The sequence below is a fragment of the Rissa tridactyla genome, chromosome Z (assembly GCF_028500815.1).
Source record: "Rissa tridactyla isolate bRisTri1 chromosome Z, bRisTri1.patW.cur.20221130, whole genome shotgun sequence".
Taxonomy (NCBI): Eukaryota; Metazoa; Chordata; class Aves; order Charadriiformes; family Laridae; genus Rissa; species Rissa tridactyla.
The window spans coordinates 36788846-36815858 of NC_071497.1; the positions used below are offsets into that span (position 1 = coordinate 36788846).

The window sequence follows — 27013 nt, forward strand, 5'->3', positions numbered from 1 at the left end:
CCTGTGGGTGCGGAGAAGGTGACACCGCGATTGCACCAGCGCGTTCAAGAAAGAGGACCAGGTTTGAAGTGTAGTGAGGGAGCACACACCAGCGCATCCGAGTTTATCTTCTTATGCAAGTTCAATTTATAGCTAATTTCATCTATTTAACCCGAGGAGCACAACTTCCCAGTCCTCCTGGCTCCCTGATCGGGGCCGCCAGAGGAAACCGCAGTTTGTGCCGCCGCCGTTACCCACGCCGGGGCACGGCACGGCACGGCACGGCCGCACGCCTTGGCGGAAAAGGCGTTTCTTGGTAAAGCACCGTGACTGAATTTAAGAAAGGCCCGCACCTCCCCCCGCCTTGGTGCCAGTGCTTCAGCGGGCCTCCGGGCCGCAGGGGGCGCTCTCTCCCGGACGTGGACCCGCCCCTGACGCCGGCGTGGGGCGGTGGCGGCGGAGGCCGGGCGGGCGGTAGAGGCGGAAGCGGACGGGCGCGGCGATGGCGGCGGCGGGCATGGGGCAGCAGTGGGTGCTGGTGGAGATGGTGCAGGCCTTCTACGAGGTGCGTCTTGGGCATGGCCACGGGCGCGGGGTGCTGCCCGACCGCTGAGGGCGGGTGGGTGTGCCGAAGGGACCCCACCGCCGAGGCGCGGCGGACAGGGCCCCGGGCGCGGCGGGGCGGTCGGCGGTGGGGTGGCGGCGCGGGGGGCGGGCAATAGGGTCGCCGCTGCCCCGCGGGGCGTCGGGCGTCAGGGCGGCGCCGGGCCGTGCCCCCGATCAGTGCCGCCGCGGGAGACGGCCCTCGCAACATGGGGAATGCGCCGGATTTACGTATTGAAAACAACAAGTGCACACACTTAGATTTTTCTCTATTTAGGTATAAAGCTACAGTGAAGGTGTATACCAGAGCATTAAACCTTAATAAGGTTCACAGTGTTCTTTGCGTGTAAGGTCAGGGTTTGTAACTTACAAGCGTTATTTACAGAGGAAGAAACAACTTTTAAATGCTTATGCTTGAGTTCTCCCCGGAGGGGATCAGCGTGGCACGTTTGTACGCAGCGTTTGTTTCATGGTATTAAAAAGGATGTCCTGGCGATAGACAGTGTTCTTGTATCAACAGTCTGTTTCCCTCCCTTCCTTTGGCAAAGGTTGGTAACTTTTAAAGCATTTATTTTAGGGTATGCAGTACAAATGTAAAATTGCTTAGCTACTGAAGCTGGTAGCATGGTGAATTCAGGATAATTGTAGGCACAGAAAAGCACGAGGAAGTAGTTTGTGTGGATCTCTGCTGCTACTTGCACCATGTGTTCTCTAACTGTCATGAGGTACAAAAGTATTCTTAATGTGTTTGGTGAACTGAAAAGTACTTTGCAAATGTGTTATTTGCAGTTTCATATGCTATAGGACTCCTTACTGGTTTTAAAAAATTCCATTCAATTTCCTTTAGCTTCTGGATGTGTGGTGCATTCCACTTCCTTTCTTGGCAGGTCAGATCCCACCAGAAAACTGATGCGCATGAGCTCTTCCACTGAGTTGAAGAGGGGAGTGCACTAGTGTGTGTGCACTTTGAGTCTTTCAAAAATAGTAGATAGCCATGGTGTAGACAGGAGCTTTTCTGAAATGGAATAACTGAAGCCATCCATAAAATGAGGTGTCAAATGCTAATGCTATAACTCCACATATACTTTAAACTAACTGTGCTGCCAGAAGAAAGTTACTTTCTTCCCTCCAAGCAGTCCATAGAGGCTAAATTTAACTTGGATCAATTCTCTGTTCTGGTTTGCTTTATATATTCCTAAATACTGTGCCCACACAAGAGAGTGAATGACACAGAGGCAAAACTGGTTCTGGTAACTGTGTTGGGTTCTACCTGCTCAAAGTGCTTGTAAAACTAACAAAAATGAGCAATGAGGACAGGATTAGGTTTCTTTGTAAATAGTAGTAGCTGCAGCCGCTGGTGGACTATAAGTTATAAGAATGTAGGGTTGAAGTGGGTGTGTAGAGATGACACAGACCTTCAAGCTTTCAGGAGACTTCTGCTTGTTGTGAAAGCTTTTTACCTTCACAGGTGTTGGTGCAACCTGTGCGGCTTATCTGCCTTTACTCTCAAAATTCAGTTTATCTGCATATGTGGAACTGAAACCGCTTATCAATTTAGAGTGTGCCTTGTTTATTAACAACATAATAAATTCATTCAAACTCAAGCTAACAGCTACAAGTAATAGTTGCAAAGCAATCCACTTTCGTATCATTTTGATTTTTAGTGATTTAGAAATACATATCAGCTGATGATCAGCTTTGTGGTTTTTTTTCTGAGTGTACTAGTAGAGACAAAACTGTTGCATAGTGTCACACTGATTCAAACAGAATTCTGTATCGACTTATTTTTGTGCTTTTATTTTCAGGCTCCTGCTTACCATCTCATTTTGGAAGGTATTCTAATTCTATGGATAATCAGACTTCTTTTCTCCAAGACATACAAGCTTCAAGAGCGATCTGATCTAACACCTAAGGTGTGGTGGAAAATTATTTTTCTTTAGGGGAACAGTTTATAGCTATTGATATATTTAGCTGTTGAACCACTGTTGCATCACAAATTTTGCTATTTTTTCTTAGGATTTCAAAGGGTAAGCTTACTTTGGACTACAAAACTGCTTATTGTTTAAACACTTCAGTTAGTGCTTTTAAAGTAGCGCCATGTTTGACATTCTGTGTAATACAAAAGAATTGGTGTGACCATGACTGCTAAGCTATGAAAAGCTAGCATTAGCTCTAATCAATGGATGGCTTTGTTTTAAAAATGGAAGCTATACTAAAAAAACACCACCAAACAAAATGAACTAGAAGAGTGTAGAGAGTAGGGCAGTGATCGGTCTGTACGTGTGGTGTCCGTGAGTAATAACTGAGAGTTTATAGTGTTATGTGGGTTCCAGAAATCTTAAGCACATTGATACATGGGAGGTATGGGGTGATTCCATCTCTTTTTCTACAATGTAGCTGCTGTGAAAAGAGATCATTTATTTTGTATAGGAAAATAGCTGTGGGGAAAAAAACCCTGCACTAAAAGTCCTTCGTTAAAAATCCACAGATGGTAAGCGTGACATTATATGGTATGGAATATCTGTTTGGTTAGTTCAGCCCATCTGCCTGGTTGTGTACCCTCCCAACCTCTTGTGCACCCCCTGATCTATTCACTGTGGGGGCAAAGTGAGAAACAGAAGGCAAGAGCTACAACATTAGTGTATTATCAGCATTGTTTTGGTCACAGATCTAAAACACAGCGGTATAGGAGCTGCTATGAAGAAAACTAACACCATCCCAGCCAGACCCGTTCAGTCTGTTTCATGCAATATGGGATCCCAGGCTTCTGTGTGTGTCTTGAGCTGCATGTTGTAACATGCCAGCTCTTTGGTGAGGAGGCTGCTGGTTTGCCGTCTAATTCGTTCTAGTTTGATTCATGCTGTGGTGTCTGGTCTTTACCACACCAGAAAGAAATACCAGGTTGCTCAGGTACAGGCACTGGAGATAGGACGGCTCAGGTGGTGGAGCTCAGGCTACCCTTTGTCAGCCCCTTGTGTAATGATACTTGGAGTTTCTCTGTGAACTATTGTTAGGGATGCTGCCAGACCGGAGCTGGCTGCACATATTACCGAAGAATACCACTATTGCACAGCCATCTTAATGTGATCTGTCAGGACCAGTCTGTCCTGGGGAACCAGAGGTAGATGATAGATTGTGCAATCTGGTGCTCTTAGGAGTCATACTTCTAAAACAGTGAAGAAATCCACCCTGAAGGTGGCCTCTGGGTTTAGTCAAATGTGTAGCAAGAGCACTACGAAATCCAGTGCAGGAATCAGCTTTCAACTGATTGTCTGTCACCCTTTAATAACAGTGTTTGTAGGTATTCCTATTGGTTCTATTCCAAAATAATGAAATCTCCCAAATCATTAACTAAAAAGAGTACTTCTCGGTGACTGGAAGTTCCCGATAGTCGAGGATTTTGGGAAGTACAATAAGTCTGTGGCCAGACAGGGTGCTAGACATATCGACTCTTGCAGGCTTTTCACACAAAATGTACAGAAAAGCAGCAAAATGCCGCTAAGGACTGGAGCGGGCTGTGGGAGGTTGTATGGCATCATTTAGCTACGAGCTCATGCTCCAGCCAGCAACCATTTGTGTGGAAGGAAGGTGCCCTGCAGATATATGTCTTTCAGTCTGCAGTAAATGATCCTTGGCTTTTCTCTCAAAATCTCAGAAGTCCTACTAGGAGGAGCCACATCTTACCAGTTGTGGATGGGAGGAATAGTGGTTTTCTTTGGTTTTAGTCTTTTTGCTGCAGTAGTAGCATGGGAACAGTTTTATTAGAATTTATTAGTCAGGAGGCTGGTAAGTTCCTGTCAGAGACAAATGTTTCATGTATGGATAAGAAATACTGTAGGCCACAAAAGCTCTCTTGCAGGAACTTGCGGGAATTTCGGATTGATCAGATGTTGTTCTAGAGGGAAGCGCAGATGTAGTCTGTTCTTGTAAAGGTTTTCAGTCATTTTGAGCCAAGACTCTCTATGTAGGTAAAGATTCTCTTAAGTATTAGCATAGTTTGAGAGAGAAATTTCTAACTAGCATGCACCTTTTTTTGTGCCAATTTATGCCATGCTAATATATAATTCTATAAATACCATGAAATTAAAGACCTGTTATTTGAGGACCAGCAAATAAAAAAAATATTATTACTCTTTGGATATTGACTCAGGTACATGCATGACACTGTTTCAGAATGCTACTGCTGGCTAAGAACTGTCTTCAGGAACATAACTTCTACCTTTTCTTAAAACCCGGGACAACAAGGCAACTTATTTAAATAATTTGGTTTGGATATGTTTGCACCCAAGTATTTCTCGTAACCAAGGCGTCTGGTGTTAAAAAAGTAAAAACCACAACCAACAAAATATAACCACCCAAACCCATTTCATTTATTTGGATAAATGTATTTAAAATGTTTATATATGCAGAAATGTATAAATAAGTGTGTATATTATAATTTATAAAATATACTTATAAACATTTTGTGTCTTATATTTTTGTGTTGTATATTAGTCATAAAAATAAAAAATATATTTTTATATTGATATTTATATTTTATTTAACATTTATGCTTATATAAATTGAAAATAATGATAAAAGGGAAAGAGGAAGAGCTGAGAGTTCGTTTATGCTGCACCCTGAGAGAGTGGAAATTCAAAGTTTTGAGTTCATTCTTTTCATCAAGTGGATACTTTCTGTACAACGAACTAACGAGAAATAAGTGAATCAACTATTTACTGAGGATGTTACATTGTAAATTGAAGTCTAATTTCTCTATATGTTTGAAAAGTAACATTTTTATGCTTGTTATTGGTCTAAAATTTGGTGCCTGTTTAGACAACCAAAGTGCTGTTCTGAGTGTGGGGTCACTATGAAGGCCTGCTTCTGTTCTGTCTTTTTGGTATAAGGGAGATGGTCAAGTTTACCCTGAAAAGTGAGCTGGGCAAGGCAGTGTACTGAGGTATTTGGCAAATGCAAGGAGAAAGGGATATGGACTGTCCCATCTGCAGTGTGGATGGCCGTTTTAGAGTAAGATTGGCACTCATTTTCATTGCCAATATCTCCAATCCCCCACCATAATAAAGGAACTTCTATCACAAAAGTTTTTGATAAACTACTGCCTGTGCTAAGTACGTATGGAGACAGAAGACGTAAGATGTGAAGATGCAGTTGTTTGTTGTTTATGTTCCTATATCCATCAAAAAGCAAAACACCGTGTAGTGGACGAGAAGAAGGAATGTGAGCTAGAATTAGTGAAAAGGTGTTGTTTGAAATGAGGATTAGTCGTCTTCTGTTTGTTTTATTTTGTGTTAAAAAACAGGATGTTGCTACATCTCATCTATGCTGTTAGTTTGTGTACTGCAAACATTTCAAAGGGAAGAATGGAAACTTCTTACAACTTAGCATGAACGAGGGAGAGAAACACTAATTAAGAATTGCTCATTATGTTCACAGATCTAAACTGCAATTGTACTGTGCTAATTTATTGTAGTTACAGTGCCCTTCCGTAAATAATATTTTTCTTTCTGCTATGTTCCATGGCGAAAAAAAATTAATTGAATTTGTATATCAGTTGCTGTGCTGCATGGTGGATCAGCACACTTACTGTTAAATTACGTCTTTGATTTATTATTTTTTTTTTAAGTAGCAATACGGTATAGAGATACACACTAGTACCTGTCCTGGGTCAAGGATAGAATTGCTACTCTCTGTATTAGATTAGTGGAGTTTAGCATACAGGGTTATGGTTGTGGTTCCACTCTGAGATTAACCTGAATTTGAGTACTACTTTTCCACAATTTTGGTACTATGTTGCATGTTAATCTTTACGTGGTGTAATCATCTGGTAATCTTCTCCCATAGGGTTCTTGAGGTATTTGCTGAGTCATGTCAAACATGAGGTTTGATAACAGGATGCAGCAATGAATAGTAGTCAATACACACAGCTTAATTTATTATTGTTACGTTCTATGGTCCTCAGTTATCTGTTTGGATTTTTTTAATTGAAGCATTAAAATCTGCTATTTGACATGCGATGAATGGCCCTAGTATAGGGTAAATCAATAAACCCACTACTTTAATGCTTTCCTTAATGTGTAGAGCAGCATTATAACACATACACAATGCGTGCAAGGCTCAATCTCGGGTCTGTCCTATGGTGGCTAAAGAAACTAAGCACTTTTTTAACGTAAGTGTAGTCACTTCAAAAAAATTGAGTATATTTAATTCTGTTGCACATATTAATGGTATTTTATTTCCTTTAAAATATATGCCACATAGGTTAAATTTCAGTAAGAAATCTAACACAAGAAAGTTAAATAAAACGGTATTTAAAGTACATCTGCAACATGTTGGAAACACAAGTAACTATGCTCACATAAAAAGAATCTTTTCTGAAATACAGGGCTACTGATGTTTCCATTTGTGTTTTGAAATAGACCTTTGTGGAGCTCCTGGGATGTTAACTAATACTCTGGAAATAGCTAGAAACAAAGTTATTAGTTTAGTAAAAGGGAAGTGGTGGAAATGAAGGAGACTAGTTGTACTGTTGCATGTAGTTTCCTTTTGATTTTTTCATATCTTAATTTGTTTTAGTACTTTGAAGGCTTTGAAAAGTGTATTTGGAAAAAAAATAAACATGGAAAAAGATATTGGTGTGATGTTTTCAAAAATCAATTGCAGAATTTATATTTTGGTATTGAAATAAATAGCCTAAAATGGTCTGCTGCTTTTTGAAACGATAGAGTAATATAAACCCATTGTAGTCATACTGTTCGGAGTTAGTGTGTTAACAAAGATGTTATCAGGTGTCTTGCTGTACTAGTAAATAATCCTCTGGGAAAGTTCTGTTTTCATGGTATGAAATACAACTTTGGTGATTTGCCGGAGTGGTTGCTCATTTATGTGGAACTAGTCTTAACTGTTATGCTGGTCCACTGCATGCCCTTTGGAAAATCATTGAACTGAGGTTTTCCAAATAGTTTAAAGTACTTTGAAATTGAGTGTGCGTTCAGTATTCCTCCATGGTTAGGTGAGAGATGCATGGTTTAGTAGGTGTAACCATTTTTTGAGCATTTGGCAGTTTTTCTCCATTGTGTCCTGCTCGCCTATGTGTTACTTAGCTAAGTATTTTAGTGTCACAGTTGCTTAAACAGCACTGTTGAAGACTTGAGAATGTAAGGTGAGGTAATTCATATTCAATTATTATGTAATTTGTGTTCAATTACATAAACTGTAGGGGAGGATTTTCATAATTAATAGATTGAATGAAACAGTATTGATTAAAATTTGGCAGGGACAGCAAGTTATTATCTTTTCTCTTAGTTGTCGTATCGTGAGATCTTTAATGCACAGACACAACTGGTCTGTCTTTCTTTACATCCATTTCCCTGTGAAGAATTCAGAGTCCCTCAATTGAACATACTGAGAGAATATAAATTCTAAGTGTCTCAGAAAGGTGACACACGTTAGCATACATAATTTTTCATACAACCATTACCAAGCGTCTGTTAGCACATAGTGTCTTTTCTAATGGAAATCCTTTTTGAGCAGTATTTCTTTTCCCCTCTTCAGGAAAAAGAAGAGCTGATTGAAGAATGGCAGCCAGAGCCTCTTGTACCTCCTGTACCGAAAGATCACCCAGCTCTCAACTACAACATTGTGTCAGGGTAAATGTAGCCAAAATACATTCTGCTTTTTATTTCAATTCAAATACTTGATGTCCGTATTTTTAAGCTTATTTCTTACTAAACATTTCCATATCCTTAAAACCTTTCATAAATTCATTGCATTTTTAGATAGCAGGACTGAATTAGCAACTGAAGAGATGGTCATGGTTTTGCAACATTATCAAGACAATCATACTAAGAAAACCTTTCTTACTTTAAGTGTTGTAATTTTTTTTTTTTAAATATTGGGAGTGGTGACACACTTTATCCTTGCCTTCATTGTGGGTCTATATTGTTTGGTAGTTTCATTTTTTTTCTGGATATGTAAACTTAGAACTCCAAAAGTGGTTACCACCTGCTGTGTAGGGACTGGGGGGAAACTGTGTCATCACAAATCACTTCAGAAGAAACTGATTTTGTGGCTAGCCACTTGGCACTTCGTGAAACGTTGTTCTTCTTTGGACAGCCAGAATTGGAGATGCTTGATGGCAAAATTGTTTTCTGAGGAGATTATGGCTCAGCATTACTTTCTTGTGTGTTATGAGGCTTTTAAAATGTTTGCTGACTTAGGCAAGAGTCACAGGACTTCAGAAATTGCTTTGAAGTTTCTTTCACAAACTGCGGATTTGTTTATGTCAGTAACTTTTACAATATAAGCATTCTTAATACCCTTCTAGTGACTCTAATAATTTAAAATAATTTAGTGACAGAGCACAATTATTCGCTGTCATATGGAGCTCCATTTTGATGGTTCTGCCACCACAGGAAAGGCTGTCTTGGATGCCTATTTCAATCAACTATGATGTGGACACTCCTTATGTTATTGTTCAGAATTCTGAAACAAGCAGTACTGCGGAGTTAAAGGAAGTGTTGGATGTTTAAAAAAAAATATGAAAAAATACATTGTTTAGATTGGTTCAGAAAATGTTTAAATTACTTAAAACTTACCAGTAGTTACAGCTAGGGAATGTATGAAGAATGTTGAAGTGTTGTGGCTGTTAAATTTAAGAGGGACTATGGAGAAAACTTGGCGCTTGGCTTGTAACATTTAAACTGTCAACTATCTACCTTCCTGTAAGTGGCTCAACGGCTATGAGATTGTAACTTGGCCTATAAACTTAACACATGTTTCAGAATTAATACATGCTAATTCCAGCTCAAGAGCATTTCTACCTCTTTTTGGTTAGTATCTTAGGGGGTCCATACTGATGCTAATGAGGTAGTCTTCTTTCAGTGGTTTACATATGTTAATGTCTACTGTGAATGATGATTTACATAAATCTTAATTATCTTAGTATGCAGTGGTTTAATATTGCATATTGGCAGTAATGTGTGGATGTGGTTTATATAGGCTCGTAACCACTTAGGAAATATTAAATACTTCAGTAAATTTTTTTACCTATTGTGTGAGGGAGGGAGACTTCCTTCTCCCTCAATATGCAAGGCAGATTGTGCCTTATGTTAGTACATGTCTTTCTGCTGAAGACTTGCATAATGTTGCCAAATGATAAACAAAGCTAATAATGCAGAGACTTGTCCAAGCAAAAAAAATGACCCATCTTGAATCGGTGTTGAAGAAGTTACCTGTGATGGCTTGGTCACAGTCCGGAAATTAGTTACTTCTTGTGGTAGCCTTTCTGTGCACTAGTCTATGCAAGATAGCTTAGTTGTACAAGATGTCATTTAGAAACTGTAAACCTGTTTCCTAAATCAGTATGTCTGCGAAATTTTCATGCCGATTGTCATTTTGCTTTAAAATAAAAAGGGCACATGATCTGGCTTTTAACTTTATCATCTTCTGTGACTGATTTTTCAATACGTGCAACACTTAAGAGGTGAGAGGTCCAAGTACAGATGGAGTGCTTTCAGTCCTTAAAAGATAGAATTTCTAAAAGACTAGCAAGTTCTTTGAATATAGCTTGAAATGACTTTTTTTTTTTTCACGGTTTCAGATGGATCACTCAGTATCTCATAACTGTTGGCCCTAACCATGATACCTAATGAGCTGCGTTATACTAGTGGAAGGGAAATGCATGAAACTAAAAAAATCAAGTGTTTCACTGTTTGCCTTTTGCAAAGACTTGTTGTTTTTGACGTTGCAAGGAAGGTTTTATGGTAGTGTTAACATCCATGTTTTGGATGTAATTACTGACTGGAATAAGCTTTTCCATGAGTGTTCCTAACCAGGGGTGTTCCTTTAGAAGGCTGGGTAAAATTCTGATAGCAAAGTGTGGTCATGTTTTTGTGAGGGCTGCAGCTTTGTTAGGGGCAAGTTGTTGGTGAACATTGGTATATTTTCTGGGTTTGAGAGGTGGAGCTGTGAGGACAAATTGTGAATTTACTGGATTTATAGTATGCTGGGAATGTACTGAACCAGGTATTAGTGCCAGAATGCCTGTGTATGTCTGCTCTTGTGAGTATCTGCGTAGTTGTTTTGCCTAATAGGATTTTCAACATTTGGTGCAGCTTGTTAATGAGTAAGATGGAGGAACAAATCCAGGTATATTTTTAATGGTAGTCAGTTCCCCAAGACAGTTTGCTGTGCACTGTATAACGCTACTACTGTGCAGAAGGTGCACTGCAGTAGTGCAGGACTGCTCCTTTGTGGGGTCAGGTTCAGCTTGTGTCACTTCAATGTCACGGAATGACAGTGTTGAAGATGCATGGCACATGCACTGTGTTACTGTTCTGTAAGCTTTGCAATTGCTTGGTTGAAGCAACACATACTTAATTTCTAAAGTGAACAGATACAAAACAAAAATGGAGGTTTTTGTAAACGAAGTTCAGGCAGTTACGTGTTTTTCTTAACTTGTAGTGAATAGCTTGGGCTTAAAGTTCATTTGCTTTGCGCACCAAATGTACCCATTGAAATATTGTCAGCAACCGGATTTGGAGCAGCTGTGCACAGGCATTTGACATTTGAGCAGCCCTGTTTAATTTTGATCGTTGAAAATTGCTCAGTTCTCATTTCCACATGGGAAAAGCTTGTTGAAACTAGTGTGTTTGAGGAATAGTATAGGATCTCAGCTGTAATATTTGACAACACATACAGAAGTGGGCAGACATAAGGTTTTGTATTAGGCTTATCGTTGAGACTTTTCAACACTCTGAGTGATTAATTGAAAACTTTTGATTTTGTATATAATTGCCAAAACAGGATTGCTTTTAGAATACAGCACATGGGTGTGATGCTTGCATTAAAAGAGGTAATAGCTATTTTTATCTCCCGTTTTTTAATAACTGTTTATCTAAACCATAATTTTTTAAGGCAGAAGATTTCTCTGCCCTTTGCTTCATATATATTGTGCTCTTGTTCATTTGTTAATATTGGGTATTTTTACATTTTCTGTGTTTCCTGATTACAGAAGTTATTCAAATGGTTACAGATTAAACAGAATTGGAAACTTGAGATGACAGATAATACTAGACTTCTGTCTGCTTACAGCTAGTACCTATATTTCAGGAGCCCTGTTCACTACAAGATAGGTATTTTGGGTTTGCTTTATGACAAAAACATCAGGTTTAAATTAATTTCTATTGTGGAAGTAAGTAGCAATGAAATTTCCTTTTTATTTATAGTATTCCTTCTTTCAGATAGATCTCACTTTGCTTTTAAAGGAAATGCTTTATCTCTTCAGGAGTCATCTTTGTATAAATTAAGCTTTCAACAAGGAATCATGAAACTAAATATCTCAGAAAGGTGTTTACAGTTTCTTTATTAAACTACAGGAATACAGTTTTTGCTGAGTATGGTAGTATATTTCTGACTTGACACTAAACTTAAATATTGATTGGCAGCTCTAAAGGAAGAAGTGGAAAGAGGGAATCTTGAAAAAGCTGTGTGCCTTTTACTGTTGAAAAACAAAAGTCCTGTACTGTTTGACTGTTTGTGAAAATGGTAACTGTTCATTCATAATAATAAGTCTGTAATTTTTTTTCAGTCCTCCCACCCATATAATCACTGTTAATGGCAAGGAATGCATAAACTTTGCATCATTTAACTTTCTTGGACTTTTGGATAATGAAAAGGTTAAGGTGAGTTCTTCCAGTTACTGTATTTGTGTGATTATTCTTTTTTTACTTTGTATGTTTTCCTGAAATTAAAAATTACTTCAGAAAGCACAAACTTTGTCAAGGAAATATACTTCTAAAGCAGCAAGGAACATTATAAACCTTGTAATTTTGTGCTATTTGTTTCTTTTTACTAAAGTTAGTTACTGCTGTAAGTACTGATGTATTTACTGCTTACTAGCTTATTATCAAGTCAGAATAGTAATGTCCTTACTAATTAGGATACAGCGAATGATGCTTAAACACCTTGCTAAAATAGTTTTGATGTGAAATCAATTAATAGAATTCAGTACATTATTATACTTTCTGTAAAGCAGTCATGTTACGTGGTGCAAGAACTGGCCTGTATGCATTGTTATAAAATTGTCAATGTGAAGTATATAGAAAAGTTGGACATCTAGTGTAGGAATAAATATTTAGTGTAATTCTTTTCTGTTAAAGAGTGCGGCCCAGGCATCTCTGAAGAAATACGGTGTTGGCACTTGTGGACCTAGAGGATTCTATGGTACTTTTGGTGAGTAAATTTCTTTGATCTGTGTTTAGAGGTATTAAGACTGTTTGGTAAGTCAGCCAAAACATTCCTATATGTAAGCAGCAGGTTATTTCTATCGCTGTCAAAAACAGTTACCTTCTAACATATTTTTTTACTGTAATTGTTAAGGATTGGTAGGATTCATTGTTCATAGCTTTTTCTCTTATTTTATTTTCTTATTCTTTCTAATGCTGGAATTGGAGGAGAGTTGTGAAGTTAGATGTAATCTGTTTTAGTTCTGGTCACCATAGTAGAAAGAGAAAATAAACATATTAGAACTTAATCATGCATGGTGAATTTAAGTGTAAATTAGTAAAAAGTTTCCAAGAGACCACAAGAGGGCAGTCTGATTTCTTTGATAAAGATTATTAGTTAAGTTTATGTAATGCTGTAGTCAGAATGAAGTTTTCCTTTACTGATAAATTTAAAGATGTAATTAAGATGTTTTATAACATGAGTGGGTGGGGTTTTTTGTTCTTTTTAAGAAATTCCAAGTTGTTAAATATCAGCCTCTGGAAATAATTCTTTACAGGCATTGGTATTTTGAAATAGGGCATGGAAACCAAAGAGTAATACATAAATAGCTGCACAGTTGCAGGCTAAAACCATCAACTCATCATCTTGTGAGCTTTCTGGTCTCTTCTCAGAGGTGATGGAGTTCACAGTGTGTCTGTACTCAAATGACTTCATAGAGTTAGCTTCCTATAGCCTTGATTTGAATTCAAGACTAACTTGAACTTTTCTTAGTTAATCGCACTAGTCCTTTAAGTGATCAATCAGGTGCTGTACCTATTTTAATTTATTAGAAGTCTATATATCAGAATGAAGTTGAGTCTTTGATATCAATCTTAGAGTGTTTGTTAGTCTAGAACCATAATTCATTTCTAAAGAAGGTGTTGGTAGCCTGTTGATTAGTAGAGAGCTTTTAGAAAGATTCCCTCATTGGATCACAGTTCTGCAGTGAATTCAACCTGAATTCACACAGGCAATTTTTCTTTTTTCTTTTTTCCCCCCAAAACACTGAAAAGCTCAAAGAAACTTGTGGACTAATGCCTCCTGCCTTTTGAGTCCATGCTGATTTTAAGTTTTGTGAAATCTTTCACTTTGCTTCTTTCTAGTAGTTATTCGAAAGAGACTGGTTAAAAGTGGGTTTTCTCTGGTTGTTTCCTGCTCTCTTTTGGGGTCTAATCCTAAGATAGAATCTGTATAGCTTTTTCATTTAGTTTGGGTGCTGTTCATTGCTTCTGAGTTTTTTTGATAAATGCTCCATTTCACAAAGCAGGGGATATAATCTGTGGTATTGCTGTATGACATCACTAGTGAAGAAATGATGTTATTATCAACTATTTGATATGCCATCTTTTACAGATAAAGTAATGGAGAATTGCTTTAAAATTTGAGACATACATGTACTGTTCTTCTTGTATCTCAGACTGTCTTCCCATCTTCCCTTGACTTTAAACATTTGAGTATTATGAATCTCTAATAAGAAACACTACTTACATCAGTAATGTTGTATGCCACAGACTTTTCACACTATTTTTCATGTGCCGTGACTTTGGTAAATGAGTTGTTTAGTTTTCTCTTACTTAACTATATAAAATTTAATTGATGAGTGTCAATTCTGTCACCCAGTTGACTGGAGGTTAGTAAATGTGACACCCATCTACAAGAAGGGCCAGAAGGAAGATCTAGGGAACTCTAGGCCTGTCAGTCTGACCTCAGTGCTGGGGAAAGTTATGGAGCTTATCATCTTGAGTGCCATTATGTGGCACGTAAAGGACAACCAGGCAATCAGGGCCGGTCAGCATGGGTTCATGAAGGGCAGGTAGGTCCTTTTTGACAAACCTGATCTCCTTCTATGAGAAAGTAACCCATTTAATGGATGAGGGAAGGGCTGTGGATGTTGTCTACCTGGACTTTAGTAAAGCCTTTTGACAGCATTTCCCACAGCATTCTCCTGGAGAAACTGGCTGCCCATGGCTTGGATGGGGGTACTATTCACCGGGTGAAAACTGGCTGGAGGGGTGGGCCCAAAGAGTGGTGGTGAATGGAGTTAAATCCAGTTGGTGGCCGATCACGAGTGGTGTTGCCCAGGGCTCAGTATTGGGGCCGGTTCTGTTTATATCTTTGTCAATGACCTGTATGAAGGAAGTCTGCAGATGACACCAAGTTCGGCAGGAGTGTTGAGCTTGAGGGTAGGATGGCTCTACAGAGGGATCTGGACAGCTGGGGTTGATGGGCTGAGGCCAGTGGTGTGAGGTTCAACAAGGCCAAGTGCCAGGTCCTGCACTTGACTCACACCAGCCCCATGTAGTGCTACAGGCCTAGGGAAGAGTGGCTAGAGAGCTGCCTGGCAGAAAAGGACCTGGGGAGGGGGGGGCGGTTGACTGCCGTCTGAATATGAACCATTAGTGTGCCCAGGTGGCCAAGAAGGCCAACAGCATCCTGGCCTGTATCAGAAATAATATGGCCAGCAGGACTAGGAATATGATCGTCCTCCTGTACTGGGCACTGATGAGGCTGCACCTCAAATACTGTGTTCAGTTTTGGGCCCCTCACTACAAGAAAGTCGTTGAGATTCTGGAGTGTGTCCAGAGAAGAGCAACGAAGCTGGTGAGAGGTTTGGAGCACAAGTCTTAGGAGAAACGGCTGAGGGAGCTGGGATTGTTTAGCCTGGAGAAAAGGAGGCTGAGGGGAGACCTTATTGCTCTCTACAATTACCTGAAAGGAGGCTGTAGAGAGGTGGGGGTCTCTTCTCCCACGTAACAGGTGGTGGGAGAAGAGAAAATAGCCTCAAGTTGTGCCAGGGGAGGTTTAAGTTGGATATTAGGAGAAATTTCTTCACCAAAAGGGTTATTAAGCTCTGGAACAAGCTGCCCAGGGAAGTGATAGAGTCACCATCCCTGGAAGTATTTCAAAGACATGTAGATATGGCACTTAAGGACATGGTGTAGTAGTGGACTTGGCAGCACTAGGTTAGCAGTTGGACTCGATGATTTTAAAGGTCTTTTCCAACCTAAATGATTCTGTGATTCTTTATATGATCTCTTTATAGCATAATATCTATGTTTCCAAATATTTTTTTTAAATGTAGACTTATTATTTGTATCTGTGCCTGTTTGAAGGGATTTAATGAGTCCCTATTAAGACATTTTTACTTTGTGCTGTATCCCTGAAAACTGTATCCACGCCTTTATCCTATGATAAGCTTGAAATACTAGCATATTCACACATGACTGAATCTTTATGGTTATTTTCTCCATAAGGATAGCTGATTATTTCTTTGGTGGTGGGTGTTTTTAAGGCTATTGTTGATTACCTGTCAGCCACAATTTCAGTGCTACTGAAATCACTGAAGATCAGGACTGGCTACCCGAAAAAATATATTAAAAATTATGTGGTATTTGGCCTCAGTTCTCCTGCTTTTGACTTGCATGCAAGCTCATGCTATGCAGGAAACTGTCTTTTCGTAGACATTGTTGACAATTAATAGCTTTATTAAGATTTCGTAATTATGTAGAAAGCTGTTCCAGTTGTATCCTCCTCTATGCAAGTGTACTCTAGGTAGTGTTACAGAATCATAGGGTTGGAAGGGACCTTTGGAGATCATCTGGTGCAACCCCTCTGCCAGAGCTCACTTAGAGCAGGTTGCACAGGATCGCGTCTGGGCGGGTTTTGAATGTCTCCAGAGATGGAGACTCCACCACCTCTCTGGGCAGCCTGTTCCAGTGCTCTGCCACCCTCAAGGTAAAGAAGTTCCTCCTCATGTTTAGGTGGAACTTCCTATGCTCAAGTTTGTGGCCATTACCTCTTGTCCTGTCACTGGGCACCACCGAAAAGGGCCTGGCCCCATCCTCCTGACACCCACCCTTTAAGTATTTATAAGTGGTGATAAAGTCCCCCCTCAGTCGTCTCTTTTCCAGACTGAAGAGACCCAAATCCCTCAGTCTTTCTTCATAAGAGAGATGTTCCAGTCCCCTAATCATCTTTGTAGCTTTCTGCTGTACCCTCTCCAGCAGTTCCCTGTCCTTCTTGGACTGGGGAGCCCAGAACTGGACACAGTACTCCAGGTGTGGCTTCACCAGGGCAGAGTAGAGGGGGAGGATGACCTCCCTTGATCTGCTTGCCACACTCTTCTTGATGCACCCCAGGATGCCATTGGCCTTTTCAGCCACAAGGGCACATTGCTGGCTCATGGTCATCCTGTTGTCCACCAGGACTCCAGGTCTCTTTCCACTGAGCTGCTCTCCAGCAGGTCAGCCCCCAACCTGTACTGGTGCATGGGGTTATTCCTCCCCAGGTGCAGCACCCTACACTAGCCCTTGTTGCATTTCATAAGGTTCGTCTATGTCCAACTCTCCAGCCTGTCCAGGTCTCTCTGGATGGTGGCACAGCCTTCCAGTGTGTCAGCCACCCCCCTCCAGCTTTGTGTCATTGGCAAACTTGCTGAGGGTGCACTCTATCCTGTCAGGATAGTTTGGAGCTTTCACTTTAGCTAGGCTAATCCAAGTGATGTAACCAGACAAAAGCAAATCATTGCAATAAGGAATAGGAGAGTCAGATAGTATTCTGTTTTTTATCACAGTGGAATAGTAGTGAAGCCTTACTTAATACCGTTTTAAGCTTTTCAACCTCACAATTATACAAAGCATTCATTCCGTTATGTAATGATGCATCAAATTTGTGTATGCTGTATGTCATTCTGAACTTATGTCTTCTTGCCCTTGGCAAAATTTACTGGGCTTGCAAATTTTCTTTTCCTTAACACAAATCTGATTATATTTCTTAGCTCATTATTGCTGATAGTATTTCTTTCACCTACTGTTTTTACCTCGCCCTTGCTCAGTGTAGTGATGGTTGTTGGTGAGTAAAGCTCAGTGAGAAGCACGCAAGTTTTCATTTTTAACTGTGATGGTCTTGTCATCCAGTTTTTTAGTTAAAGGATGTAGGTGATCTTTTACCCTCAAACAAAGCATTTTTCCCCATTAGGTATCAATAGGTAGGCGTGCATAGTAGTCGTTCAGTCCATATATCCCCTAATTTGTTATTCTTTACTGGCAGGGCTTCAAGAAGGAATGTTTTTGGCTGAATGTTATTTATATTGCATGTTTTAAGTGCCATGTGGCCTCTTCTTTTGGTATTTGCTGCCAGAAAAAGATCTTTCTTGGGCTTTCTATTCAATAATTGAATCAAAGTTCATCCAACCTATTTTGAAGCCTGACTGGTGGTTGCTTCATTGGTCCTGAAGTCTATGTAACAATAAAGAAAAAGATACAAAATTTCTGAAAAAGGACTATTTAAAATTTCTATCAGAAAGTAGATTACATAACTTCAATCAGTATCCTTCCTTCCAAAGATTTTGGAGAAGAAAGGTTGTTCTGGTTCTGTGTTTCTCCAAATGTTTGGTATCTCTAATATGGCTGGATCAAAGTGATAGAATCATAGAATTGCCTAGGTTGGAAGGGACCTTTCAGATCATCTAGTCCAACCATCAACCTAACTCTGACAAAAACCATCACTAAACTCTATCTCTAAGGACTGTGTCTACCCATCTTTTAAATACCTTCAGGTATGGTGTCTCAACCATTTCCCTGGGTAGCCTGTTCCAATGCTTAATAACCCTTTCAGTGTAAAAATTTTTCCTAATATCCAGTCTAAACCTCTCCTGGCGCAACTTGAGGCCGTTTCCTCGTGTCCTATTGCCTGTTACTTGGGAGAAGAGACCGACCCCCACCTCTCTACAACCTCCTTTCAGGTAGTTGTAGGGAGTGATAAGGTCTCCCCTCAGCCTCCTTTTCTCCAGGCTAAACAACCCCAGCTCCCTCAGCCACTCCTCATAAGACTTATTCTCAAGACCCCTCACCAGCTTCGTTGCCCTTCTGTGGACATACTCCAGCACCTCAATGTCTTTTTTGTGGTGAGGGGCCCAAAACTGAACACAGTATTCAAGGTGCAGCCTCACCAGTGCTGAGTACAGGGGGACAACCACTTCCCTCGTCCTGCTGGCCTCACTATTGCTGACATAGGCCAGGATGCTCTTGTCCGCCTTGCCCACCTGGGCACACTGCTGGCTCATATTCAGCTGCCAGTCGATCAACACCCCCAGGTCCTTTTCTGCCAGGCAACTTTCCATCCACTCTTCCCCATGCTTTTAATGCTGCATGGGATTGTTGTGACCCAGGTAGCAAAAGAAAACTTTTAAATAATAAGTGATTAAACTTTTTGTTTCATTTTAAAACTGGTGGAAGATCAAATGAAAGAATTACTTTTCATTCAATTTTTTGATGCTCAGGTAAACATTAGGAAAGGATTGTTGAAGATTTATAGTTTGCAGTCTTATGGATAGAATTGCTCTTGACTGTGATTGGGAGGCTGTTGTTTGAAGATACACCTTCTGCTTTTGTTATGTAAATACATGAGTCAAGTGGATGTGCTCTTTTGGAGAAAGCTACTGATAGGTGTTTCTTTAGCATGGTGAAGGTAAGATTTTTACAAGCAGTTTCTTCCTACACCCTTGCTGTTTGTACCTGGCTAAAAATACCAGCATTGACATAACCATGCCTCATAGGCTATTGAAAAATCTGTATTTTTAACTGATGTTGCCTCATCTGATTTTTGTTTTAATGAACTTTCAGTAATTGCAAAAAGGTAGCTTTTGCCCAATGCTGATCTCTCAAGTCACACACTAAGGAGCTCTATTTGCCCTTTATTCTTGTTTGTTTCCAGTTGATAAAAGGCATAATTCTTCGACTAACACTTGCTAGCAGAAGCAGGTGGTGGCAAGAGGGTTAGGCAAAATGACAGTTTGTCTGATGCAGGTTATTTTGCTTAGGCAGAGTACTTAATGCTGTAGTCACTTTTCCGCAGCAACAGTCCACTCACCATGTAGTATTACACTTCTTAATCTTTTGATTCAGTGGCGTTTTGTTTCTAACGTGGGTCACTTTGACCTAAATGGTTTGGGAAATGCTTTTGTGTGTAATTGTGCCAGTTTATCTTAAGGGTGGGTAAACTGGCACGGACATAGTGACCTTTTCAATTGGCTGAAGTGTGTTTAAGAGATGGTATGTGATCGCAGCCTGACAAGAGCAGTTTTCTGTTACAATGATAGCTGTGATATTTGCAGTGGAAGCATCAGCTTGAAAGAACTGACAGTCTGCCAACAGGACCTCATTAATTGCTATAAATTACATAGCAATTTGTTGTCTGACTTAATAACTGTGCTCCCTAATCACAATCCAGGAACACTACATCATTACTTGTGGTTTAATCACAAGTAGATTTTACTTGCCATTGCAACAGAACATGAGAAACACATTACCACATAAATATTTTCAGATCTGTCAAAGCTTCTGATTAATATTGGGTTACTTGTCAGTTTAAGTAAGGAATGCTTTTCCTGCAGATAAATATCTGTTTGCTTCAATTAGTTTGTTTTCATATCAGAAAGACTATCATTGCTTTTAGCATGCATCTATCTAAGATATTTCAGTTTTTCTCGTAAATAGATGTGCACTTAGAATTAGAAGAACGACTAGCAAAATTCATGAGGACAGAGGAAGCTATTATATACTCATATGGATTTGCAACAATTGCCAGTGCTATTCCTGCATATTCAAAAAGAGGGGACATTGTGTTTGTGTAAGTATTGTTTTCTTCTTGGGAAATTACAGATTGCAGAGTTTTTCAATTTTTCTTTATTTTTTTTTCATTATTGTTAATCTTATTAAGTTAACCATTTAGAAAATAATGCTAGTTTTGAGCAAGTATCTTGTTGTACAAATGTCAAGTATCTTTTCTTTGCCAAATACTCCAAATCAAATCAGTTACTGTTTTTATCATGGAAGAGCAGTCTTGGGCACTCAGCTGAAAAAAACACAACCAAACTTGTGCATGCAAGAACTAATGGAAGTTTAATACCTAGTTTTCTTAAGAAACTGTACAGTCATATCTGCTTTTCTCCTGTTTACTGCTGGCTTTTTACCTTTCTTGCAGGACAGTTATTCCTCTCATGTATATTTGCAACAGATTAGTTGGATAAATATTGGTACATGTTAAAATAACATAAGAACAGCTACTCAGGGTCAAACTAAGGGTTCAGCAAGCCTAGTATCTGGACACAGAGAGTAGCCAGTTATAATTTGTCGAGGGAAGAGAGAAAAAACAGGACAAAAAAATATAACAATACTCAAAGCTTTCTGAGCCAAAGAGGAGGGTTTGCTTTTAGTAGTAGCCGATGGATTTTTCTTAGCCTTCCTATTCTTTTAGTACTTTTGTAAATCTTTAGTATCCATAATGCTTATATGACATGTAATTTCACAGTTTAACTTGAACATTTTATGAAAAAATATGAGGAAATAATTGGTTTGAATATAACAGCTTCTAGTTTCAATTGATGCATTTGATTTTTAGTCAGTGAACTGATACATCTTCTGCATGGAGGGTGTGAGTGAGTGGCTATGTGGGGTTTAGCTGCCTGCTGGTATTAGGCCACAGCACGCTGATGCTGTTTGTATTTATCTGCCAAAATCTTTCTTCAGTGCTTTCTTTCCCAAGTGTAGGCTTGCAGCCTATTTGACTTCTTCTACCAAAGTTCTTTCACAACTTTTGATCACGTTTTTTGGTTATCTTTGAACATTTTCTGGATCAGCTTTTTTGAGACTAGGATTGTGCACGCTGTTCAAGATGCTAGTGTATCCTGGATTCAGCTATCTTGTACTGTTACAGCTTCTCACTGACAAAAGATCTCACAATATTTAAAAGCAACTTGGTTGAAATTACTGCATTTAGCATGTGCAGAAGGTTTGATTTAGTTGCCACTTTTAAAAGATTACTTGACTTAAAGCAGCTGTGAAATTGCGTACCCCATCAGGCTCAGAGATTTGCTTTTCCAGCACTTACAAATGGCAGATAGTTCTTTGAACACTGATATGGTAGTTCCCAAGGGATATTAAAAAGCAGGTTTTGAATACTTGGAGGACCACTGTAAATGTTACAGGCACACCTTCACCCCTTTTTTCTAAGACCCAGAGCAAATGGAGTGAGAGGTTTCTGGAATGATTACCGTGGTATTGTATCCAGTCCATGGAATGTTGTGCTCAAACTGCTGTCAAATACAAACAAAAGGACCAGTGTACACTTCAAGAAGGAAACTGGAAGCTTGCTTTGAGTGGCTATAGCACATAGGAAAGTTGAGAGGCTTTGGAAATGAGTTTTCAAAATGTAAATAAAATATATGATGCTTTAATAAATCTGGTTTTAACTACACCTGGGTACAGATATCTGCTCAAAAGCAGAACAGTCCTAATAGCCAGCTTTCTTTGAATAGTTGTTAAACCGAATGCAAACTTGGAAGGGCTTGCTGTATTTACAGAGATGAAGCTGCTTGCTTTGCTATTCAGAAGGGATTACAAGCATCTCGTAGTAACATCAAGTTATTTAAGCATAATGATATGGCTGACCTTGAACGACTGTTGAAAGAACAAGAGGCTGAAGATCAAAAGGTACCATTTCTTTGAAGAAATATTTGTACTCTTTTGTGCCACCTCCCCCACTTTTTTTTACTGAGTTGTTTAATTGAATGGATGCAATGCTTATAGTCAGTTATTTGGTTTTCATAAATCTCTATACAACTGATTTTTTTATTATTTATTTACTTATTTGCATTTATCTGTGTAACCACTGGAAGCAAACTCACAGGCGTTGGTAGTGGGGGAATATCTTTATGGGCAGATGACTGAAGTGTGAGGTTATTTTATTTTTTTTAAATACTATTACAGAGCTTTTTTTGTTCTTTTTGAAATACGTATAATTGCATTAACCTAATAAATCAGGAAAGTTAATTATCAGTTTGAATACCATACTGTAAAATCAACACAAAAGCATTTAGTCCGAGGTCTTTAATTTATAGAATCAGCATGATTTTTTTTTTCTTAGACTCTTCCCCTGTCTTGCACTCTGCTCTTAAGGTGTTCTCTCTCTTGAATAATTTGGGTCAGTTTGATGGCTTGCTTCTCATTCTGACAGTACCACAAAAAGCACCTACTGAAATCAGGATCAGCAAGTACAGATAACGTGGTTAAATGATTTTTAGAAGAATTAGCTGAAGAGCTGTGACCACTATGTGCCTCGTTCACAGAATGCTGGAAAGTTACAATTAGAAGAAAGCTGGTTTTGTGCTAACACTAGAAAAAGTAAAGTAGATAAAATGCATAATTATAAGCCAATCAGCCTAACAGCAATTTAAATCAGTAATGGATCTGATGATTAGCAAATTTATAGACAACTTAATAGTTAACATATCTTCATGGAAAATACTTTTTGTCAGATAATCTTTACACGAGTTTTTAGATGTGGTTGACAGACGGGTGATGCAATTTGTGTAACACATTTGGTTTGTTAGGGCACAGTGCTTTAATTTAGCTGCTTGGTTAAAGTTTCTTAATGTAATTAGCTGAATGTGAACATAAAGTTGGTGGCCAAGAGCTTAATACGGACCAAGTGTGTATAACTAAGACATACTGACTAGGAACAGGTAGATCTTACCGCTAGAGGTGGTCCAACTTGTTTAGTAGACCGTGGGTAGTTTTGGTGCCTAGCACTCAGAAAAGTGAAATAGATGTTCTCTGAGTCTTTTCACAAGACTGGAAATGGTAAGAAGCATGATTTAATGTCCTTGATCAGAAGATATCAACCAGGTTTATAGTAAATACCAGGCAAATGGTATTTTAAGACAACTAAACTCAAATCATACCATTGAATGTTAAACAGAAACCAGTGTGGGATATTTATGGCCTCTATTGTCCAGAGATCAGACAGGGAGATTGTAACTTGAATGTTATGAATTCTTTTGGATTGTGTTTTATGAAGATGCTACTTGTGGGAGGTTTGTGCTGCACTGAGAATGCTGGTGCACAAACCACTTGTTGAAAACCCTTCTAATTGCTCAGATTAATGATGAATATAGTAGAGACCAAGATTTGTCGTATTTGTTCTGTAGTTGTATTGCTTGCATTTTATTCATAAAATTCAAATGAATTTGTTATGATCTGTTTGAAAACAAGGCATCTTAAATCTTGTGTAAGAGTTAAAAGCTATAAAAGTATTACAAAATGAAGAAAAACTACTTCAATAAGGCATTTCAACTTTTGTTACAAATGATAAATACTAAGTTTAAACTAAAAGCTCACTTGAAAAAGAGACACTATCTTCCTTCCCTTGCCATTACTGTCCTCCCTGTAAAAAATATTCAGAACTTCGCTTGTTAGTAGCAATTGATATGAACTGAAACCATATATTTCTCTGAAGAATCCTCGCAAGGCCCGTGTAACTCGAAGGTTTATTGTTGTGGAAGGATTGTATATGAACACAGGAGACGTTTGCCCTCTTCCAGAATTGGTAAGTGGTTGCAGTTTGTCTTTTAAACTCTGCATCTGAAAACATGTGGCTGATGAAAAGCTCTGCATGCAGTTTTTTTTATCTGCTTGCTTTCTCAACCATTCATGAAATGGTGATCCCAAGTCTTACATTGTTTTGAAACCTATGATCAGGATTAGGATACTGAAACTATATGCAATGAGACTTGCAGATGAATATCTGGTTATTGTCTAAGTTTTTAACCTGTAAAACATACTGAACTTTCAGCTATGCTGTACGATACTAAATCATTAAATTAAGTTATATGTAAAAAAAAAAACAATGATGTTTCAAAGAAACCCACACACAGCTGTCACAAACAGTGACTTCAAGGAAAACATTTGCTATTCAGCATAAATTGGCTTTATGTGCAGGCTATATTCTTGTAGGCAATTGAAGAAATGCTGAGAAAAGGCATCATCCTGAAAGTATCTGATAGCCAATTTAAAAAAACAAACAACTTTTTTTTGGTACATGAATATTGATGAAAATTACCCTAGTCTTACCTGGTGGAAGAATTTAGAAGGCTTTTAAAATGTCTTAATGACATAGCACAACTCCAGAGCTGACATTTTTGCAGTAGTCAGGATACTGCACTTGTCTGTCTTTACTTTATCTCCCTCGCCCATTTTGTTTCCATGTTCTGATGACCTAGGCTTTTTATTTTATTTCACTTGCTTTCTTTTAGATAAAATTGAAATATAAATACAAAGTTAGAATATTTTTGGAGGAGAGTCTTTCCTTTGGAGTCCTTGGAGAACATGGAAGAGGAATTACTGAACACTTTGGAATAAATGTAAGTGGAATAAATGTGAGTGCTACTGTGAACAAGAGACTTGTACAGAAGCAAATTGTGCAGTTGATTTCTTATACCTGTAGCATTAACAATATTTAGTGTACGATAGCAATAATATTACTTATTTTTAGTTATTAAGATAACAAAAGAACTTTTGCAATGCATAATTTTATTTTTTTTTCGACACTCAGTGAGATGATGATTGCAGTATTTTCCAGCCAGATACACTTAAAAGTGTCATGCTTACACAGAAATATTTGGGGGCTAGGGGTAAGTCAGAGAAATCTTCTCAGTGTATATAGCCAGCCTAGTTCGCTCTATTGCCTTTTACTCCAGTGGGGAAAAAACAGGTAAAGCTTTTGATGATCCTTTCAAAGATGTTGTCTTACTACTTTACTGCCAGATTAAGACAAACTATTTTTCCAAGAGTCAACCTTTTGTGGTGCTTATTCAGCTGAGGAGTACTTTGGAAATACAAAGCAATGTCCTTGCAGTTGTTTGCTACAACAGCCACCTGAGCTGGGGAAGGAAGAAGTGCTTTTTGGTTTCCGCTGTCTTAGTATGGAGTATCTCTCACTGCATTCTGACAGTGTCTGACTTCAGCTTGGAAGTGAAATATCAAATTCTGAGAATTCATTCGGTCTTCCGCTATCTCCTACTGCTTTCACTTTAAGTGTCTTAATACCAAATGTGGAAAAGAGAAAATGAATGTTAAGCAGCTTTAGATAAGGAAATAAACAGTGCTGCTGTGATGCTTGCCAAGTACCATCTGATTAATTGGCTTCTATGTTAAATTCCCTTAGAAACATAATCTTTCAGTCTTGTCAGCTCAGGATGGGAATTTGCAGTGGTCGTCATCATGCATTACAGAGCCTGGCAAAAAAAATGTTTGCAACTAGTAAGTTAAATAAGACAGTTGTGTCTCTAAGGTTCAAACTCTGATTTAACTAGACTTATGCTCAATTTTAATCACATTCTAACTCCTGCTGACTGCAGTGGGACTACTTACATTCTTGAAGGACACTGTCAGACTGAGTGCTTTGAGGAATTGTCACCAGTATGTATATAATACATTTTTTCTTTGTTCTTCACATTGCAATGCCTGGAAAAGAGTGATCCTAAGTAAACTATCTACGGATGTATAAATCTCAATTTCTAAAGTCCTTTTTTGTATTGCTTAAAATTGCTGTTTCAATTGTAGCTTCATTTTAATATGTGGTAGTTTGTTGGATCTTCTCTAGTATTCATGATAATATAAAATGATACGTCTTTAATAGATTTGTCTTATAAATTGTTGTGACGTAATCAAAAGCATGTTTTAGTAACTTGTTAATTTAACTGGCAGATTGATGATATAGATCTTATTAGTGCAAACATGGAAAATTCACTGGCTTCCATTGGAGGATTTTGCTGTGGAAGATCTTTTATTATTGACCATCAGGTAAGCCAGGTCTCACTTTTATGTGGTGTGGCAAGATTAATTACTTAGAAATACAGAGTTAGTTACTAATATCAATTTGCAAGGAGTGTTATGATATAAATTATTATGCAACATTTGATTCCATACAGAAACTGTCTGGTTGTGTGAAATATGTAGATGAATTGGAGACCTACTTTTAAATCCTTCCGTGAACCTGTAGATGTGGAGAAGAGGTTGTTTGACTGTATGTGAATTAACTTTTAAAACATTGTCTATACTGCTACAAAGAAAAAAGTGGAATTTTTTTCCTTTTTTTTTCTTTTTCTCACACAGCGATTGTCTGGTCAAGGCTACTGCTTTTCTGCATCCCTACCTCCTTTGTTAGCTGCTGCTGCTATTGAGGCTCTAAATATTATGGAAGATAATCCAGGTACTTAATTCAGGAAAATCTTATTCTTCAGTCTTTTTTCACCCAAAACTAATAACTCATACCTCTCCCTACTTTGATTCCTCACCGTTTTACTTTAAGTCCTCTCTTTTGTTCA

General features: G+C 38.6%; 1 protein-coding gene across 3 annotated transcripts in view; it reads left to right on the forward strand.

Annotated features, from left to right (window-relative positions):
* The first annotated feature begins 405 nt into the window (after window positions 1-405).
* The window catches only part of SPTLC1 (serine palmitoyltransferase long chain base subunit 1), a 41625-nt gene continuing 15017 nt past the window's right edge, over window positions 406-27013 (forward strand). For 2 of the 3 annotated variants that reach the window (XM_054186740.1, XM_054186739.1), the window contains exons 1-11: window positions 406-544; window positions 2388-2495; window positions 8137-8231; window positions 12173-12266; window positions 12744-12816; window positions 20346-20478; window positions 22211-22340; window positions 24145-24234; window positions 24941-25048; window positions 26394-26489; window positions 26802-26898. In XM_054186740.1, the coding sequence (XP_054042715.1) occupies window positions 482-544; window positions 2388-2495; window positions 8137-8231; window positions 12173-12266; window positions 12744-12816; window positions 20346-20478; window positions 22211-22340; window positions 24145-24234; window positions 24941-25048; window positions 26394-26489; window positions 26802-26898 (1087 nt within the window). In that variant the 5' untranslated portion in view covers window positions 406-481. Of the gene's footprint in view, window positions 545-2387; window positions 2496-8136; window positions 8232-12172; window positions 12267-12743; window positions 12817-20345; window positions 20479-22210; window positions 22341-24144; window positions 24235-24940; window positions 25049-26393; window positions 26490-26801; window positions 26899-27013 lie in introns of those variants that run through there. The other variant, XR_008463917.1, reaches the window with a different exon arrangement.